The sequence below is a fragment of the Tenebrio molitor genome, chromosome 4 (assembly GCF_963966145.1).
Source record: "Tenebrio molitor chromosome 4, icTenMoli1.1, whole genome shotgun sequence".
Classification (NCBI taxonomy): Eukaryota; Metazoa; Arthropoda; class Insecta; order Coleoptera; family Tenebrionidae; genus Tenebrio; species Tenebrio molitor.
Genome location: NC_091049.1, coordinates 19,543,904 through 19,566,286, shown reverse-complemented (window position 1 = coordinate 19,566,286; position 22,383 = coordinate 19,543,904). Strand labels below are relative to the sequence as shown.

At 33.6% G+C, this 22,383-nt stretch overlaps 1 protein-coding gene and 1 long non-coding RNA gene across 2 annotated transcripts in view; one reads left to right on the top strand and one right to left on the bottom strand.

Moving 5' to 3' along the window:
- The window catches only part of LOC138128369 (uncharacterized), a 131,892-nt gene that overhangs the window by 85,750 nt on the left and 23,759 nt on the right, over positions 1–22,383 (bottom strand). The window lies entirely within an intron of this gene.
- LOC138128367 (uncharacterized) lies at positions 4,627–6,245 on the top strand. Its single transcript, XM_069044571.1, has 2 exons — positions 4,627–5,150; positions 5,205–6,245. The coding sequence occupies exons 1-2, from the start codon at positions 4,982–4,984 to the stop codon at positions 6,008–6,010; spliced, it is 975 nt and encodes a 324-aa protein (XP_068900672.1). The 5' UTR covers positions 4,627–4,981; the 3' UTR covers positions 6,011–6,245.

The window sequence follows — 22,383 nt, the reverse complement described above, 5'->3', positions numbered from 1 at the left end:
TTCATCTCTTTCCAAAACTGAAAAAAAATTTAGCTGGAAAGAGATTTCGGTCGAATGAGGAGGTGATCGATGCGGCTAACACTTATTTTGAGGATCTCGAAGAAAGACACTTCCGGGAGGGAATCGAAAAGCTGGAGAAACGTTGGACCAAGTGTGTTAAGCTTCGAGAGGATTATGTCGAAAAATAAAATATAATTTAAATAAAATTGATGTTCTTTTCACTGTTATTCCGGAACTTGCCAATGAACCCTCGTATTGTTCAACGATTTGATTTCATGTATCACTTGTTTAAATTCGTTGAAAAATAAAGAAGCTATGGACTCGTCCTTTTTGTGTCTTCCACCATGAAATTCAAGTTGAATTATTTCTAGAATATTCAGATCCAGTTCAAATCGCCTTTAAATATGTATATTTTTCTCTTTATTTTAAACATTCATTTAATTGTTTCTATTTCTCATTGAATTAAATACCTACCCAACATTGAACGCCGCGCCGCCGCCGATAAAAATTTGATTATGTTTTGCGCTTAGCATTGCTTAAAATATTTAAGCCCTCGATTTTGCGTGCTTAAACTAAGCACTGCTTAAACAGATATAAGCATTGCTTAGGCGACGGCGCAACGAAATTTCCAATTTTAAGCAGAACTTAAAGTTAAGCAGTACTTAAGCATTGCGGTGCAAACGGCCATAAATTGTTACGATAGGTCAGTAAGTGTAACAAATTAAAATAGTGTAGTGTAGTGGAATCATGTATTATAAATGTAGTGATAGGTCAAGTTTTGAGCATAGATGCATGTAAATTGTAGTAATATAGGATGATTTTGATAAATTGTGAAACTTCTTGAACATTTTCGAGGTCGAAAAAGTGTCAGGAAGGGCCGAACTGTTATAATATTTTGGAAATTGCGTGAAAATGGAACGAATGTGGAAAGTTCGTTAGGACCGTTGAAGACCGTTTGTCGTAAAATTGTGGCAAACGTGAGATTTGCAAGAATCGGACCAACGGTCGATGCATTAGGATTATGCACGGTCTAATAAATTGTATGAGTAAGACAACGGTTAAATTGGAAATTGGTTAAAAATGATGTAATGAAAGTAACTCCTGATTGGAGCTCCAGTTTGGCCGTTGTAAAGAATGAATCCTGAATGGATGAAAGAATGGTAGAGGGATGTTTGAATTTTAGTAAGAGGTGTGGATGTAAGCTCGAGAGACGAGTCCCAACTAAGAGTCCCAACTAAGAGTCTCAAATCAGAGGCCTAAGTGTTATCAAAATAAGTCATAAGAGTTCTATCGATTGTTATTATTAAAATATTTTGTGTGTTGTAGTGTTTTAAATTTTATTCAATATATTCATCGTTATTTTAATTTAATTCAGTGTTTGTAATTTTATTAACCTCCTGACAAGAGCAAAGAAGAAAATATTGCAACATTAATAAATAGAGTTTATAATAAACTTCCGTATAAACTTATTGATTTCACAAAAACCTCCGTACGTCGTTGTTCGGTTCAAGGACCAACACAAAAAATGGTAAATTTTTTACATTATTACCTAATTTATTATAATTAAAAATTATTTTTTCTAATTTTGACATATAAAGTGACACTTTTCAAAATTAATTGACGTTGGGAAACGTCACACTTTTCGTAACTGGTTACGAAAAGTAAAATCTTTCCTAACTGGTTAGGAAAAATTTATTGTATCATCAATTTGACACTGTCATATTTTTTGTTTTTAAGCAAAATAACCGTGCCTACTTACCTACTTGATATTTTAACACAATAATAATTTATTATTAATGAAATTCATTACTTCGTTTAACGTTTGAAGAAACTTTTTTTTGTCAAAATTAGAAAAAATCTTGTATGTAACACTTTAGGAAATGCAATTTTGTGTAACTCGTGTGATTTTGCGGGATCTCGCTGTGCTCGTCCCGCAAATATTCCACTCGTTACACGAAATAACGCATTTCCTAACTGGTTACATAAATAGCTAATGTGCCACCAGGAGAATAGTAACGTCGATACTGTAGCGTCCTTATCGGAAGAAAATAGGAAAATCATTTTACTCGAACGTCAGCTACTGGAGCATAAGCATAAGCTTGAAGTATTAAATGATGAGCATAAGCATAAGCTTGAAGTATTAAAATTAAATGATGAGCATAACCTTCAAGTTACCGTATTAAAATTAAATGATGAAATTGAAATGCTGAAACTTAAACGCGCTTTGGATATGTTACAAGTCGAACAAGTACTTAAGTCAAAAGTGATTTTGTTATTGTGAATTAATTTATTAATTACTTTTAGAGCTTCACAAATTGGGAGGCGATGAGGCATATAAATGCCTTAAATACAATGTGATCAAGAATGACTGAATCTGTTGGTAACAATGAAAATTTGAATGATTTTGGTACCACTGTAATTTGAACGCATTTCCGGTTGTCAGCTTTGACAGATTTGAGTGATTTGACAGGCGAATTTGACGTTTACCATCAAAAGGTCATTTTTGTATTGCATAAACATACCGGACATAACCTAATTTTCGCTTCAAGTTATAACATCCGGTTAGTGCCAATTACAAAACAGAAAAACACCAATATTTTTCAATTGTTTCATTGCCAACAGACTCAGTCATTGTTGGTCACGCTGTATTTGTAGTTTCATCTACGAATTCGAGTCTAAACATTTTACTGAATTTGGCCATTTAAAAACGAGGCGCGAAAAATATTCAGCCTTGGCAACAAAAAAACCTTATATTAGAGAAATATTGCGCAACAGAAGATTTGTTTATTGACTTCGTAATGTGTTTCTACAAACGACAGTGCGAAAGTGCCCATCCTGAATTTAACGTAAATCCGGCTATCACAATACCAGAAAGCTTTATGCTAAAGCAAGATTTCAAGATCTTGGGAATTTTATGGATATTATATCCAATGCCAACAAACAAATTATTAGTAGCTACAGCCCAGGATGGCACTGTTTGCATTCAGAAATACCTAGATATGTATATAGATGAATGGTGAATTAAATTAATTGTTATTGTATATTTTTGGTATTGCCTTTTTGTTTATATAATTTATTATGGTAAATATATCAATATTGTTGTATTTTTGATATATATTTTTTGTATATTTAATTTAATGAATAAACTTACATTGAAGAGGAAATAAAATTTTATTAAATGATGCTCGATGAAAGGAAAGTAGGTACTGTGTGTTTTTTTTCAGTTGGTTGTACAAGTACGTAAAGCTTGGTAAAGTCAGTTTAGAGATGATGTTCTCAGCCAGTTTATTTACATATTGTAATAAGTTATTTATAACCTAGTAACAATAAAAAAAGTATTTATTAATTATACAGGGTCTCTATAAATGATTGTCGGGTCCAACCAGCCATGGAATGTCACATTTTCAGGTTAGGTTGTTCGCTTTTAACCAGAGACAAGTTTCAACTGTGTTTTGGTCCTGCTAACATTACAGAGGAACAATTATTGCCCCCATCGTACCGCCATACAGTGTACAGGAATCGGTATGAGAACAAATCCAAACAGATAAATGATAAATATTGAGAACACTTGTCTTCGGATGCCACTATACAAAACTGCCTCTTTGTCTGCTTTCACATTTCTTGTTTTGTGCTAGTGGTAAATACAACCTAGACTGAATTGTTGAATACGGTATTGACCCCCCATTTTTTCTTCCAATATAAATAACAGTGTTTTTCATGACACAAATAATTCTCAATATAATCAAATTTATTCAACAACATAATTTACAACACTAAATAATTGGTATTTTTTTATAAAGTAGATTGAAAATGTCCCCCTTTAACTTCTCAACACTTGACAAATTTTTATTTATTTTCAAAAATATTTTGCAGCATTTCTTGGTTAAGGGTACAGCAACACTGCTATCCACAGTTCCACAGGTCAATTTTCAAAACATGTAAAGGAGTTTCTAAAAATTGGTGCGGATTCTCAGCACTCCAAATTCTGAAACTGAGGTAATTTTGAAACCAATTACAATATTAAATAAACACAACTTTGATAATCTGCGAGTTGGAGTTTTTGTACATTATTTTATAAGGATGCAGTTGTGGCCTATTTTTAATGATTTTGTGACAAGTGCTTCGTGGTACACCAGATTGTTGAGATAAATGGGCTACGGATATCTGTGGAGTCTTTTCCACCATTTCTTTCAAATCCTTGACTATTTCATCAGATACTGGTGGTCGTCCTGATGATTTACCCTTGTTAATTGTTCCGATTGTTAAAAATCTGTTTCAATTCGCCCAATGTGAGTTAACAATGATCTTGAATGTTGTCCGGATATTTTGCTGGAATTCATTTTTACGAACAGATAATCCCCATTAATAAACCTCCCACTTCGAAAGTAAAAAACAACAATGAATGTGTTCTGTTCAACAGAATAAACCACTGGAAAGAAAATAAAACATTAAAACATAACCTCACAAATTTTGCCTTGCCAGTCTGTTTACCTCTAAAAGCGGACGTACTTGCAATTTTTATTGAAAAACACAGATTTTTGGTGTTTGTTAACTGTGATTAACTGCGTTTAAAACGAATATAAGGAACGAAAACTCGACTGACAAGCACGATCACAACGTCAATAGCTGCTTTCCATTCGGTCAAAAGAACCGTTCGGAGCTGCTCCTGAGCTTGAAACCCCACGTTCCATTTGCTAGAAACGGTGGGCATCACGCTCATTGGTTTTACCGTCCCCTTTCCCCTCAAGGACCACCTTGCGCGCAGAGGCGTGTGGGCCAAACCTGCCCAAACCAGAGTATCCATGTTGTTCTGTGGTATCCATTATCCAAACGTGCATTTTCAAACCAGAGTATCCATTATCCAAACGTGCATTTTCAAACCAGAGTATCCATTATCCAAACGTGCATTTTCAAACCAAAGTATCCATTATCCAAACGTGCATTTTAACTTTTCTAAGTATTTTAACCATATTCGAAAGTTATGTTGGATCCGGTTCTAAGTATTCTAACTCTGCTTTGGTATTTTATTGTTGCAAATATTAATATGGCCAGTGCGGGTGATACCCAAATAATCACATTATTGGACGCCGAAAATAACAGGACGTACAATTTGCTTCTAAGCGTAGAAGATTATCAAAAAGCAATCCACGGTAAGTCGTGCAATTGTAGTAAAAAAAAGTGCATACTGAGTAATCATATTGCAGATGAACAATTTGCTAGTGCGCTTTTAAACCACGCAAAAGCGACTGAACCAGTAGGTCATTCAGATCTAGAAGAAATGGATGACGATGAGGAAGACAAGTGTGCATCTGTGTCTGCAGAAACAAATGAGGATGTTGAGCATAATAATAACGGAAGTAATGCCAATACGAAATCCACATACATGTGGAAATATGACCAAGTACTGGGACTGATCAATTCAATGGGAAATTACACAAATGATTTGGATGATCCTAGAAAGCGCAAGGACATATATGAACATGTTGCAAATGAGTTGTTGAGTATGAAGTATGAGGTAAATGCAACTATGGTTCAAAACAAATGGAAAAGTTTGTTAAAAAGTTACCGTAAGGCGAAAGATAACAAAAAAAGAACAGGGCGGGGTCCAGCAAGGTTCCATTTTTATGAAGCAATGGATGCACAACTGGGAAAAGACCCCACAAATGCTAGTACTCATTCATTAAATTCTCTCGATACAGACACAGACGTTGAATCATCAACATCTGGGGTTAGTGTCAGTCATATTCGTGAACGCTCCCCTCTTTCTACAAGTACTTTAGAAGCTGATAATAGTGAGGCTGGAACATCTACAGCACATAGCAACAATGACTTAGTTGGCGCTCCCAAACGAAGAACTCTGAATGAAAAAAAGTGGAAACAGGAATATATTACTTTGAAAAAAGAAGAAGCTGAAAAACGTGAAAAAAGGCATGCGGAAAAACTCGAAGTAGAAAAAAAAAAACTTCAACTTTTTGAAAGATATTTAAATCTTCAAGAGAAGAAATCCTAAAATGTTGTATAATATTGGTTTTCAAGAATTTTGTTTTAAGTTTGATTTTTTATTACACATGTATCAGAGTTTACTTTTTGTTCTTTATGGCTCGAGAGTTTTATTGCTGTTCTTTTTTAGTTGTACCAAATACTCTTATTTGTTATTACATTAGTATTGTAAGTACACATTACTACATATTTGTATTTAAAAAAAGACTGGTATTTATAAAATATATATTTTTCTTCATCCATAATATTTTTACTTATGCATCAAACATTTCATTAAACAATTGTTGTCGTCTGTTGACTTCTTCAATAAACTGGATGTTGGGATGGAACTGCACATGCTGTGGTTGGTTGAAGTCAAATCTGTCACCTTCAATTAAATCATTTGCATCTATGCAAATATTGTGCAAAATACATGCAACCATTATCATTTCTGTGCATAATTGTTTACTGATGTTATCAAATTTTCGTAAACGACGGAATCTGCCTTTCAGCAATCCAAAGGCATGTTCAATTACAATTCTAGACGCTGACAATCTATAGTTGAACATATTCTGTTCACGAGTTAGATGGCCATTATCTTTAAAAGGCGTTACAAGCCAATGTAGATTGGGATATGCTGTGTCACCAACAATAAATTTATTTGGACCAATGGAATTTGGATTGCTGAGGACTTGAGCATACAGCGCTGATTTTCGTAATAGACGTGCATCATGCATAGACCCTGGTTCGCCACAAAACACGTCTATAAACTTTTTACGGTGGTCAACTACTCCTTGTAATAATAAGCTGTGGTATCCTTTGCGATTTATGTAGGCCGCCTGATTTGTCTTAGGTTTGGGAATTTCTAAGTGACTACCATCTATGGCACCAATCATGTTGTTAATCCCTTTCTTCCGCCAGAAACCTTCTGTTACTTGAGCTTCCTCATCACCTGAAGGCCATTTTATAACTTGTTTTTTCATTGACAACACAAAAGTAAGGACACGCCGTACACATCTATGCGCTGAACTTAAAGTAACGTCAAATCGATCAGCTACCTGTCGAAAACTCTCTTGATTGCTGAGATACCACACACATAAAAGGAATGCCTTTTCAGCACTGATGATTTTTCTTCCGCTTTTATTTACCGGCATAACGTTTGATGTATTGAATAATTCTACAAATGATTTTTGATAATGTATGTACGTACATATTCGTTGATAGTTACCTACGTATTATTCTATAAACTGTAGTTCTACACAATCTAAAATGTAGTTTAAACTCATATTGGGAATACCTGTTAACGGTCTGAATATAATCTTTTATTCGTACACATAACCGTTTTCTTGGATTAACATTATTATTTTTTAAGAATTCAGACCCTGCAGATGATGAACTGGATTCTGAATCAGACGCAGACCATGAAGCTAAGAGTTCCTAGAAAAATGACGTATATTAATGTAAATGTACTTAACATATATTGCCAAGGATATTGCACATGTAATTAGCAGCTGTAACTCACTTCTACAACAATGTGGTCTGGATCATACTGCATTTTATTTGATTTTGTTCGATATTATTTGAGGTTATGTACTTATGTGTAAACAAATGTCTGAAAACCGCGGGCATTTCAGCTCCAACTTCGCACATTTTAACCGTTCCTTTCATAGCTGCTCTCGAGCAGCTCCGAGAAGTACGAGGCTTCAAGCACCAGGGGCGTAAGAATATTGAATGGAAAGCAGCTATTAATAGGCTCCGAGAAGTACGAGGCTTCAAACACCAGGGGCGTAAGAATATTGAATGGAAAGCAGCTATTAATAGGCTACGAGAAGTACGAGGCTTCAAGCACCAGGGGCGTAAGAATATTGAATGGAAAGCAGCTATTAATAGCTGCTTTCCATTCAATTTTCTTACGCCCCTGGTGCTTGAAGCCTCGTACTTCTCGGAGCTACTCGAGAGCAGTTATGAAAGGAACGGTTAAAATGTGCGAACTTTGAGTTGAAATGCCCCTGGTTAAAATCCTAGGTTAAAATGCACGTTTGGGCCACACGCCCCTGCACGAAAGGTGGTCCTTGAGGGGAAAGGGAACGGTAAAACCAATGAGCGTGATGCCCACCGTTTCTAGCAAATGGAACGTGGGGTTTCAAGCTCAGGAGCAGCTCCGAACCTGCTCCGAACGGTTCTTTTGACCCACGACCTGCTGTATTATAACCGGCCTGTTCAAAAGTGTAATTTGAGTGATACCCGCAGAGCGCTAGTGTACGGGCGCTTTTTGGGGATATTATTCATCTTAAGTTTTTGTCACCGAGAGTTTTTCTGGTTCAAATGACATTCGAATTTAAAATCAAAAACACAAAAATGCTCTTTCTCGGAAACATTTTCGCAATGCTTTTTTAATGAAATGAACAGGCCGGTTATTATACAGCAGGTCGTGAGTAGTATAATAGTATTTAACTTTGAATGGCAACTGTAACGGCAACGTCAAGTTTATAAATCGACCTAAAACAAAGCCACAAGAAGGACGTACCCCTTGTTCTCGTCATTTTCTGGATTGCACAAGATGACAGCATTCGGAACACGTACTTTATTAACACAAACATTTGCTGTCAACTTAATAAACCACCAAATTCACAATACAAATCGACGATCGGCGACACTATTTTACGACGCTGCGCTACGCTCTACCGGACCGTTGTTGCACGTCCTTTTAGAGGGTTCGGATTTTTAACATGGGAAGCATAGGAAATGCCATCTCCAGTCTTTTCTACCTCCACGCTAGATAAAGAAGGTTTAGATGAGAAAGTTAAATGCAGGTAACCGGAATCATTTGTAAGAGATTCCACACTTGGCTAATAGTAACCCCTGCATCCACTAGATGGCGCTCAACACATTTGTTCGTAACAGAAATCTGTACAGAATGAAGACAATTTGTTAAATTAATGTATTTAATTAATTATCTTCCGTAAATTAATAATAAAATAAATCACATTTATTTATAAATATGTATTGGTTTTTTCACAAGGATTTTATTCGTTAATTTTTAACCTATACTCTTTATGGAGAATTTTGGTTTGACATTGGTACTTCTAGTTGTCTGGTTATATTGGTATCACTGTTAACCGTTCTGTGGTTCACGTTTAAATTATTTGAATTCAACAGTTATCAAGGTGGTTTGTTTATTTTGAATTTATTGAAGTTTTTATTGATCTCAAATGAAAATTTATGGATGAGATGAGTCTATTGAAAAATAATTTATGGTGCAAATTAAAATTTACTGGTAATGAACCAAATTAGCAGAAATATCAGTATAGAAAAAAATGTGCAGTTCCAAAGTGCGGAAAAGAATTTCTTGAAAACTCTACAATAAATTTTACCTTTCCTAAAAATGTGCAACTGGGACAAGAATTATTATTTCTGTCTGGTCGAAGATTGTTTGGATTATACAAGTAGGACTGTTTACTGTGTACTGTTGTTATAATTTTTTGTACCGATTCGAAACTTACTTGGTTGTTATTTTTGTTGGTGCTTTGACCGGTGTGTGTTAATTATTGTACTTTCATTAATATTATCATGGATTCAGGAAACATTATTTATAAAAATAAGTGTTGTGTACTAAATTGTAATGATCGGGTTAGTAAAAGACATCGCTTTCCCAAAGACGTTGATCTATTAAAAAAGTGGGTAGAAAACATTAAAGAGCCACGTCTAAGGGAATTACATCCGGAACAAATATATTCTTCATTTTATGTGTGTAATAGGCATTTTGCACAAGAGTATCTGGTACCGGGAACAAGAAGGGGGCTTAGTAGAGATGCTGTTCCCACATTGTGTTTATCAGGTTAGTAAATAGGTGTTTTAAATATGTAATTGCTAAATATGTTAATTGTTGTGGATGCTTTATTGAAGTGCTTTCTGAAGAAGATAATGTAATGGAAGTGGAAGTGCTTTCTGAAGAAGATAATGTGGAGATGGTGGAAGGTGGCATGCTACAGGAAGTGTCTGCTTCATGCACTAGTATACAGCCCAGTGATGATGAGGGGTGTAACCAAGTTGCTGATTTACCGACGACGACTTCAGAAGTAAAAGAATCCACTTCTGCAAAAACGCCTCATTTGTCACGTAAATAATATTCCTGTTCGTAATAGAAGCTGTGGATACAGGAGATTTCATTTTATTCATAGACAAATTATTTGACAGTTTGAATGGAAATTCCAAGATTGCACCATCGCATAAACCCATGAAAGGGGCAGTGACCAAAACATCAGGACATGAGCAATTTTGGCAAGAATCTATTGGAATCATAAAGAAAATGAAGTTCTGGAATAGAAGTAAGAAGAAATTTGTTAGACCTCCGTCATTGTTAAACCTCATAAAAACGCTTCGGGCATTTATTTACTTGAAAAAACTTCTTCTTAAAAAAATTAAATTTATCCCACCCAGAGCTTTAACTCAAGATTGTTTGGAAAAATTTTTTGGCAGCGTAAGAGCACATGGAGCGAGGAATACTTCCCCTGACGTATTTCATTTTATTACGTCATTTAAGTCATTGTTACTAAATAATTTTATGACCAGTCATTCACCTAGCTCCAATTGTGAAGATGACTATAGCGCAGGGGCCTTAGATAATTTAAGATGTTTTATAACTGGCGAATGCATTGCTGGGGTTCGTCCTTTGGACGACGATGAACAGCCTGCAAACTGTGTTATGTGTAAAAAAAAGTAGAGCAGCCAAATCAACTATCGCGTATGTAGCTGGTTTTGTCGCCAGAAAAGTTTTAAAATCTACTAGCAATTGCCAAAATTGTAAAAATGTATTGTTGCATTCCGATGGCGATGTTGATCTAGGAGTGATCGAGGCAAGGCAATATGCAATATGCAATTTGGTCAAACCTGGTAGCTATTTGTGTTTTGCGATAAGCCAGTCATTGTCAAGGCTTTTTTACGTTAATGGAAAAGTTAAAAGTCTTGGGACTTGATGTGCAATATATTCGCGGTCAGGGTTATGACAACGGAGCAAATATGAAGAGCATTAGATCGGGGGTACAACGTAGACTTCTTCTGGAAAACCCAAGGGCATTTTTTGTTCCCTGCGGTTGTCTTCTTTAAATTTAGTTCTCAATGATCCTGCCTCAGAGTCTAGACAATTAGTAGGTTTCTTTTCAACAGTTCAAGAATTGTTCATATTTTTTTCTGCATCAACGGCAAAAAATGAAAAATCATATAACACATATAAAACCGTTGAGCACAACGCGATAGTCCAGTAGAATAGATGCTTCGACACCTTTAAGATATCAAATGGGGGAGATTTATGATGCTTTAGTAGAAATACGAACAACTTCTAAAGACGCCGAAGTCAAAGCTAAAACTGAAGGACTCGCTAGATCAATGAAGAAATTTCAATTCATTTGCAGCGTCATTATTTGGTATGAAGTCTTGTTTAAAGTGGATAAGGTATGTAAAACTATGCAATCGCCCACGATAGATATCAGGCAATGCATTTGTATGCTATAAAATACTAAACAATTTTTAAATGATTATATGTAGAAGGGATGGTACGGGGTTCAATCAAATGCTTGTTACAGCCAGAGAGCTTGCAGAAGAAATGGAGACCTCCTCCGCATTCGAAAGTAGTGAACCAATTAGACCACGAAGAAAGAAGCGTCAGTTTGATTATGAGCCTCTTGACCAACCAATTCTAGATGCTGAAAAGCAATTTGAGACAGGATTCGTTAATGTTTTACTGGATGTAGCAATTCAGTCGATAGAAAACCGTTTTCAACTAATGAAAAGCCACGGTGATCATTTTTCTATGTTTTACGATATCGCTGGCAAAAAATTCAAAGATGTACACTATGTAGAAAAAGTTTGCAGCTATTTACAGATTCTGCTAACCGATGGGGCACATTCCGATATAAGTGGTGTTGATTTGAAAGACGAGATTATTGATGTCAGTCAACATTTGCAATCGTCAATGACACCCCTTGGAAGTGTACAACCACTTGTTCAAAACAGGGTTAGAAACATTGTATCCGAACACCATTATTGTTTTGAAGATACTGCTTACCACGCCTGTAACTGCTACTGGAGGTGAAAGAAGCTATTGCAAGCTTAAATTAATTAAAACATATTTAAGATCGAGGTTGTCACAGGAAAAACTGAATAGCTTGGCTATTCTAGCAATAGAGTCAGAATTAGCTTCCACTATTGACTACGATAATATGATCGACGACTTTGCGAAAACTAAATGTCGCCGGGTGTCCTTTCTTTAATTTCAATTTTTTTGTAAGTTGTACCTACTTATTAGTTTTTAATTGCATTCAACATAGGTAGTTTGTTTTTTGTTTTCTACTGGTTAAAAAATATTAAAAACACAGTTTTGGAGGGGTAGTTGTGTTATTGATATTATATTATCATTTTTTAAATAATCAGTTATGAAATTGGTTTTTGGGGCGCGACATTTGAAGTTTGCCTCACTTGTTTTACAACCATAGTCCGGCCCTGTTTCCACATTACCTTAGAGGTACCCAATACATGCGTTGGCTCTTGTGGAGGCCTCGCCAATAGCCCTAACTCAATGTGTTTTGTAAGTTTAACTATTAAATTTAATAATTTTCTGATTGGTGGATCTTTATTTTGGGTGCTAATTTGGTCGTTTATTAATTTTGAATAATTCTTAAAAAATATATTCGCAAGGATATGACTATTTCAATATCAATATCGAATTCAATGTTTTGTTACATAAAATACATTTGTCATTAATTTCTTAGAAATTCAGTTTCATATTTATCGGAAATAAGCTCACTAAATATCTGATACGCCTTAATAGACGTTTCAAAGAATAATTCAGAGGATTGTTTTTTGGAGCATCTCTTGTTAAATTTTTTAAATATTCACCAACATTTGCAGTCATTTTCACCACAGTTGGTAAAATTTATAACAAAATCTGAATTGGTGGTAATGAATGTTAAACAATTTTCAAAACCGTTAACAAATTTGATTAGTGAATGTGCACAGTATGCGGCAATATAGAACAAACATGACAATATAGTAGAATTTGAATGAATTCTTTAATATATCTGAAAAGAAAGAGATGTTTTCTGATAATCGAAAAAGACCATTATCATTTTCATTTCTGTCATCCACTGAAATAGTTATTTATGTTACAAGTGTTGAAAACGATCCATTGCTTTACGAACGGTAATATGGCGCGAGACGCAGTCGAGCGCTGTATGTGAGTGAGTAAAGCAATGGAGTTTTCACAAGAGTACCATACAATATTTTTTGTGCTGCCTTTTGTAATAAAACATATTTTTGAATCATTAACATAATAAATATTACTTAAACAAAATTATGTTGGTATTCAATTTAGCACTAAATATGTCAAATGTCAATCTGTCAGTGCTCGAATTTCAAATTCAAACGCAACTTTTTAGCTTGCAAGGTCACCAACCGAAATTTTTATTTAAAAAAAACCCAAAACTAAAATTATCACATTTTAGCATTTTTTAAATATTTACGGAGCACCTTTTGTTTTATAACATTAGAGACATAATTGTCTTTCAGAAAGACTTGATTTGCCACAATTAGTTTATTTTTTCTTGCCTTAGATTTCTTGTTTGTGCATTGCAGCACTAGAGTTTTCTCATTTCCATTACCGCACGCTAATCGTCCACTTAAAATGCCAATTGCAACTACGGCAGCACAAAAAGTCTTTTAAAGAAAATATGTATACCAAATTTCACAGACTTTAATTTAAGAAGGCTTAAAAGTTTTAATTATTGTTGGTCTTTTTCTAGTCACCTTTAATAGGGATCCATCGTTTCTGGTCATTTTATCGACTCTTATAACCGATGACTGCGAAATGTTTGACACAGACTGCTGAATGTTTTGTTGGATTAAATGACTCTCTACGAATGCATTTAATCCATCTTTTTTTATTTCTTCATCTTTTGGAAAAGAAAAGACGGTCACATAAAGGTTGTTCATTTAATAGTCTGGTAGTAGCATCTATGGAAATCTTTTGTTTTGAAAAACGGATGTCGCAGCGTTAAAATACGACATAACACAATTACAATTCACGCACAAATTAATCAATTATTAAATGAGGTGCTGGAAATGTCTACCTTCTTATTTTCGTAACAATTTGTGGCACGTTCCTGCTTTCCTACATAAAGTTCAGCCTGTTGCGTTGCGATAACTGACACACTGAAGTGTGGGGGGCATTTTGCATTATTTCTCTTGCAGTTTCAACAACTGCAGTGCGTTTTAGCGGCTGACCTGTGGTTTTTCTTCGGTAAACGCCTCCAGTTTAGTTTCACGAAACAACTTTACACACCGGTTCAGGTTATCTTCGAAGCTTTTCCGTCAACAATAACATTGGGAAATTTGGCGATAAACTCTTCTAAGCAGTTTTGTACAAAGTAGATCCATGAACCATTCACTTTCAAACCATTGCGATTGCGAAAATAACTTTCAATCAAAACGTTTTCTGCTCTAACGTGAACACCAGCAAACAGTAAACTTGTCAGAACTCAAACGTCAAAATTGACAATTCTACTCTAATTTTACTAACGGGAAGTTCACACGACGACATGCCTTCACAAAAACAAAATATTTCCATTGGTAATGCTACCAGAATATTAAATGAACACCCGATACATCTTACTAGGATCGTAATTGCTTGAACAATTAATTTCAGGTACATTTAATGAAAGGAAAAAGGCTCACCCAGATATACAGTGCATTTTTTTTAACTGTTGCCATGATCTTCCTGAAAGGGATGTTGATTTTAAGCGAAGCAAAAGTGTTGTTATGCTGAACGTGCACATGTAGACAAACCGGACGAAGATCTTCCATCCAAGAGACTCTACAACGAAGAGGAGCTTAAGAACTTTAACAAGATGGCTTCTACTCTAGCAGACCCTAACAGGGGGTATAAATTTTACCATGCTCCCTATGGTAACAGTTAAAAAAAATGCACTGTATTTTTAGTCAAATTTCTAGCGCTTTTGACAAAATGTATTTTATATATCCCACCTCCACCCGGCGGCACGGCAATTTTGCCGGAGTACATACACTATTACGGATAATACTATCAAGTAATAGTGCAGTGCTTATCAACATAATTACCGGCGTCTCGCCTCCGCATTTTGACTTTTTTGTGTTTTATGTTCTGTGTCAATGTTAAGGAATTTCCTCACGATGTGACATGAGTATAATAATATACCTTTTTGAATTTCAACCACCAATGTGTTCTCTAAGTCCAAAATTTTTAAATTTTTAAAAAGAGATTGGGGTACTATTCCTGTTGCTGAAATTATAAATGGTGAAATCGAAATTTTTTCTAAACACCAAAGATTTCTCATAGCAACGGAGAGTTCTAAATATTTATTATTAAAATTATAATAAAACGTGATTTTATTATATCCTAAACGGCACCAACCAAAAGTTTATTTTATTCCTAACTAAGAATATATAGCTTTCACTTTTTTCATTTGTTGAAAAACACAAATTTTACGATGTACATACAGAGTGATCAACAAGAATCCAAATCAGAGCAAGCGTTGCAAATGATCGGTCACGTCGTAGCAAAATCATATGCACATAAGCGGTCAAAACATGGGCGTAGACAATTTATGGTCTCAAACGCTACTTAATAAGAAATGATACTTTATGAATTTTAGACGTTGGAATTATAATTGTGCATTTTATTATTATTATAAGATAAGGGAAACAATTTATAAGATTAACAAGAGCAACATTTTACATTTGTAAGAGTAAGTAAATTATCATCTTTATTGCCAAACGCGACGCTACTGGTACGGAAATGCTTCGTTGAAATGTCACATTTCAAAATTCAAGGTTGTTGTTGTTGACAATTTAAGTGATTTAACCTAGAAAACAAATCTTCGATTTCGGCAAAGTTTACAGACGTTTATTGAAGTTGTAAGCAATAATTATCCCAGAATAAGTTGTAAAATGGGTTTTACCATTAAAGAGAAGGCATTTTTATTAGATTATTTTCGAAAGAGGGTGAAACAAGAAAATGAAGACTGGCCTTACTTTGTACCCCCTTACACCGAAGAATTTTAAGCCAGATGTCCGAACCTGATGGAATATTGGTTATCAACAAGTTTATCAATGTTTTAAAATTATAGTGCCTAATTTTAGCAAATCATAACCCATCATTAAGAAGAAGTCAGGTCAGTCCTTAGTTCAAATTTTAGAAATGGTGCAAAATGTTCAACAAATTATCAAGGAACATCCCTCAACTTCCATAAGGCGTTTAAGACAACAAATTAAATTGTGTTATGGCACTTATCAGAAATTTTTTAAGAAGGATATTAATTTGTTTCCGTTTGTGTGTTGCAAGAAATAAAACCCACACATTACCCTAAAATTATGAGAGGCAAGTTTGATTCTGTCTGGACCACAATGGAGAACATTTTGAGCAGTTTTTGTGAAAACTTATTTTTTGACCTTGAAGTAATTTAAATGTTTTAAACACTGCTAGAAAAGATACGAGTAAGTTCTCAATTACCCAAAAATTAGAGAATAATAACTTTTACACTCTTCTTACAGAAAACAACAAAACAAAGAATTGTGAAAAATAATTATTTTTAAAATTTTGTAACTCAAGATTGTGCCTTATGAAGGAATTTTGTGTAACTGTGTTTTTCCCTTAATCAATAATAAATAATAATTAATTATAACTTGCTTTTAAATCTATTGTTCATGAATTACAAAAAATTTATAAAGGCAATTAATGATAGATTTTTGAGAGGTAGGCAACCAACAAAACGAGTGTCCACAGCAAGTAAATAAAAGCGGCTGATCCATGATAGAAATACGTTTCGATAAAACAAAAGATGAGGTAGCACTGTTGATTTGGTTTCTTGTTGATCACTCTGTACTTCAAACATAGCCAACGGCCATCCATATTAGCTGACGCTAACAGCATCAATCAATCAGTTGACAATCAATTAGCGTTTTTCACTCATTTAAGAATCGTCTTCAACCTAAATTTGGTAAATATAAGAAGACTACCACCTTTAATTTATCACTGAGCCATTCCACGATAAATGAAACCGTTTCAACAAAAAATGAATGTAGCTATTTTTTTAAATTGATTTGTTAATAATGTCACTTTGGATTTAAAATCTCCAAAATCACATTTGAATCTGAACATTTAAATATTTTTTTTGATTTAAATGAAAAAACACTTTCGTAATGAGAGCGCTTGCAAAAAGCTTCTAATTCGCATCAAAATTTTGTAGCTGTGTAGCTACTGTTTTCGGATATTTTGACATGTGCCACAAATGATTTTGTGTTATACAATTAAGGCGTAATTGTTCAGTGTGTCTTTGTTACAAAGGTATGTATGCATATTTATTTACACAAGTTTACAAAAAGTATGTTTTTCGTGTCCCGTCCGTCATGCAAAACTCAAAATAATTGAAAATAAACCATAATGTTCTTGAATCGGTTATTGTTACTTTTATATATTAAAGTAGAAGGACCGGTATACCAAGAACTATTTAAAAAAAAATATATGGTGCCATTTACGAACATTAGAGCACCATTTTTCCTGTCCCGTCCGTCATAAAATAAATAATAATGTGAAACATGTGATATAAAAATTACTCCTATAATAGTTTTTAGTTATTTACATTAACTTTTGCTACATTTTTTAGTTTTCTATAAACGAAATCTGCCTAATAAATGGTTTCTGCATATTTTTTGTACATATACACAAAAATGGATGCAAAGAGAAAAGAAAGATTCAAAAAACAAAACAAAGAGGCTTCGCGGCGATACTGACACAAGATTACATCAAGTAATAAGGGAGAAGGGTTTCTATAACATGACGCTCAAAGAAAGAGAGTAGAAAGAGCAGGAGAAAGTGTTTCATTGAAGAGTAATGCTGTTTTATCGAACAAGAAAAGAATATTTGAAAGGGCTCGTAAAAGAAGATTCAGGAAAAAGTTGAAGAAAGCAGGAGGAAAAGTGGAAATTATCAGGTTCTCAGTTGTGTGCGTGCAAATATCCTCAAACATTGAGTAAAGCCTTCAAAAAAGTTAAAAACGCTTTACCGACAAGTACTTATAAACAGAAAGAATTCTTATTACGATTTTTGAATTTTAAACTTTGTTTATAAAATGAAGTACGAATTATTGTTCTTTTTGTTCGTTTTGTAGTTAAAAGTACTTGTTTATTGTAATGGTTGGTAAAATAAAGTATATTAAAATTGAAAGTAATTATTGTCCCGTCCGTCATGTCCCGTCCATCATGATTTCAAAAAAATCAATAATCACTTATTCATTCACCATTTCTTAAACGTGACTGTTACATTTCATTGATTTAAAAATTACAACATCAGTGTAATATCAATTTTACTTGGTTTATTAATAATTTCGCATATTTTGTAGATAATACACTTAGAATTTATTTTAACATTATATTCATGTCCCGTCGGTCATTCTACTTTGCAATTAAAAAAAAACAAGTAAACAGTAAAGGCGATTAAAGTTAGCAATAAAATGAATCATTGGATCACATTGAACAGTATTATCAAATCTTGTTTCAATATAAGTAGGTACTAATTGATTAAAAAAAAAAGAATTTTTGAATAAATGTTTCCGATTTGTCCCGTCCGTCATAATGGAATGGCTGCACTTTAACTTTTCAGAACTATTTTTTACACTTTTTAAAAAGAAACTACTTACACGTCGCGATCAACGAACAAATAGACTGTTCCGAGTTTCCGCTCGACGCATGTCGTGCACGGTAGTACTCGTAGTTATACAGGGCAAGTCACATAAAGCTTATTTCTGAATTTATTTTGTACGCAACCAAAAATACTAATGACGCTGACCAGTTGATACCGTCTATAATGTGATTTAGTTTAGTAATCAACGTAGGTCTGTAATTTGGCTAAAAATGTCAAAATGACATTATCCTGTTCTGATTAATCAAATCAAAAATGAAATTCATCAACTGTCATTTTGACATTTTTAGCCAAATTACATACCTACGTTGATTATTAAATTACATTTATAAACGGTATCAAGTGGTCAGCGTCATTAGTATTTTTGGTTGCGTATAAAATAAATTCAGAAATAAGCCTTATGTGACTTGCCCTGTATAGTGCTGGTTCTGGCTCACTCAAAAACGTTTATAGTTTAGTCAAAACATAGTTTTTGATTCAGAGTAAATTATCTGATCATTACATCCGTTTTGGTTCCATCAAAAATATGGTTTTTGATTCATGTAAGTAAGCGGTATTTTGCGTGACCTATATTTTTCCAAACAGGTGTTGTGTGTGTTCATGTACGTAACATTGAGGTAGGTAATGGAGTTTCATATCTCTGTGCGTGCATTGCATTTTATAGTAAATAAATCATAAAAAATATTTTCAATGTAATTGTTGAATTCTAATAAAAGATAACAAATATGCATTCTTTGTGACTTGGAAAAGTGTTTTTTGTACTCATAGCCTTGAAAGCAACGCTTCCAACATCCAACGCTCGCTCCGAAACGAGTGCTTCCCGGTCGACTCGAATGTAAAAATTGCAAAAAACCCTGGCCCTTTGAGGCATTTAAAAAAAAATCTGTCTTGATGATAATAAAATTTAGTTCACAAAATACAACTTCCCTGGGTTTTCCTCCATTAAAAAATTACGGAAAGATTAATAATAATCGTTGAAAATTGTTTCTACAAAATTCACAAATTATTGCAAAAATTGAAATATCAAGTGAAGCAATAGTTTCCAATAACCAAAGATCACTGCCTACTTGGTTTTATGTTCGTTTATGTTTAATGTATCAAAACAAAACATTTTAATTTAATTTTCGTACAAAAAATATTGTACGAACCACTTGCGTGAAGACATCTTCCGTTCATTCCCGCATTAATTAAAAAATGCGCTCATGCGGGAACATCGTCTTCCCGCACTTGGTTCGTAAATAACTATTGTTTGAGGGTAGGGTATTGCGTAAGGAAGATTTATCGTTTGATATCAGTTTAATAACAACAGTAAGAATATTTTGCTAAAGACTTTTAATATGAGTTCATTTTTGCAGTGTTAATGAAGCAACTTTTTTCGTGCCGTTTGTAAAACCAAGCCAGCTGGAAGTTAATAAAAAATTTCAAGTTAATCGGTTTAGTAAAGAGGATTCACAGTTTGGTAAACAAGTTGTGGTTGATTGTGGAGATTTTAAAACATCCTTACCCCAGCGTTTTACATCGCAATTCACTGAAGAGACCATTACAACTCTCAACCACGGGTTAAGAGACGGAAAAACAATTTTTATGATTAGTCGGGGGTACGTTGGCAAAACAACAAATATATCCTTCATTGAAGAATAAAGGTGGCAACAATGACAAATCAGAACAAATTTGTTGAAGATCTGAAAGTAGTTAATAAGAAGAAAAAGTTGTTATTATTGTCACATATACAGTCAATAAAAAACTTAAAATATTTAATTGCAATGTATGAAATTAATAAAAAAAATTCTAAAATATTAATTAGATACGTAAAATTTGATTATGTTATCTTAGTCAAATGACAAGAGCTATAATCACAATAGAAAAAACAATCAATAATGAAGAAAGTTAAATTTAGTGATAAAGTTATTATTCATAATTTAGATGACACTGATGACTTTCGAAAATCGGCCTGGGAAATGTATGCTAGAGATAGATTAAGATTTCAAAAACGAATTAGTGAATTAAGGAAAATTATCGATCCTGTGTTAAATAATCTATTAATGAAACAAAAAATAAAGAAAGATGTCAACAAAACACTGTGTTAAATAACAGCCACAGCATCCGGCTGTGTTGGGTGAAATAAAAAGCGATGACAACAAAACATCACATGAAATAGGAGACACATTATCCGGTTGTGTTGTTTGATTTTTTTATATTTTAATAATAATTTTTAATTGAAAATTCTTTGTACTTTAGGTTACAAACAATGTAAAATAAAACAAATTTATTTTTTAAGTATATTTTTTATTTATTATAAAACTTTTGTTGTCTTAATAGCTATAATTTATACATAAAACCATACACTAAAATACATTTTATCTACTTTTTTTTTAATTTTTCTAATTCTACTAAATTTTGTTTTTTTTTCCTAACTAATTGTTGTTTTAAGACTAAATATTTATTAATTTTTTGAATTTTTATATCTATTTTTCTATTCATTTTTACAATATCCTGATATTTATTTTTAATTTTTGTTTCGAATTCTTGTTGAATTTGATCAACTTCTGAAGGTTTTTCTTCCTCCATAAAAAATGATGAAATCGAGGAAGACGGAGAAGCCTCTGGAGGTGTAGCTGTTATAATAGTTTTACCTTTGCCCTTGCCTTTACCCCTAGTTGGCGGCTGGGTGGTAAAGGCCTCCGCTTCCTCATTGTCCACCTTTTCCATAAATCCAATCTAAAAATAATTAAGTTTCTATTATTAATAAAAATTACAATTTTAATAAATATAAACTTATACAGGGTGACTGACGAAAAACCTGTGATGCTGTATCTTGCTTATTTTTTATCCGATTTGAATAAGTGACACATCAAATGAAATAATTTTGAAAACACTTCATTACCAACTAATTTAAAAAAAATCTTCCGTCCAGTTTTTGACAGATGAACATCAGCTTTGTTTTTTTCAAATAGCACTGTACATTTTTTTTTATTCAGTATTGTAGAGATTTGTCTTCTGAATATAAAAATGCAAAGAACTATACCCATTCATTAAACAAAAGTCAAGAAATTAAAGAGTAAATGTACAAAATTTAAAAATCAAGTGACCAAAATAAACAAGAGAGAAGTTTGTTCTAAATGCTCGAAATGACTAAGTTAGCTCTGAATATTCATTTGTCAAAACAGTTTGATGATGATAATAATAATAATGTTGCTGTGGAAGAAAATTTCCAAAGACGATTTAGTGTTAACGTGTGGTGTGGCATTTTTGGAGATAGAATGGACTAGCGGGTCCCTTTTTTACTGATAGCAGTCTCAATCAAACAAAATATCATATTATTTATTATCAAACGAAATAAGCAACTTTCTGGATGAGATACCAATAGCAGTGTTGAATAGAGTCGTGTTTCATCAGGACGGCGCCATACCACATAATACACGCATGAATGTTGGTGAACGATGAATGGGTGCTCATGGAGCTATTCGATGGCCCGCTAGATCCCCAGATTTGAATCCATTGGATTTATTTATATTCATTGGAAACTTTCGAGACAATGTTTATTTGACCCCACCAGGTACCCAAAAAGAGTTAAAAAAAAGAGTAGTGCGAGTATGTCAGGAAAAACCCCGAAATTTTTTACTGAATGCAAAAGTGGGCATTTCTAGAAGATATCGACAGTGTCTGCAACAGCATTG

Bases quoted from the DNA above. Each gene is read 5' to 3' on its own strand.
- LOC138128367 (XM_069044571.1), top strand. From the start codon at position 4,982: ATGTTGGATCCGGTTCTAAGTATTCTAACTCTGCTTTGGTATTTTATT. The intron at 5,151-5,204 runs GTAAGTCGTGCA...ATCATATTGCAG, and splicing joins TTATCAAAAAGCAATCCACG to ATGAACAATTTGCTAGTGCG.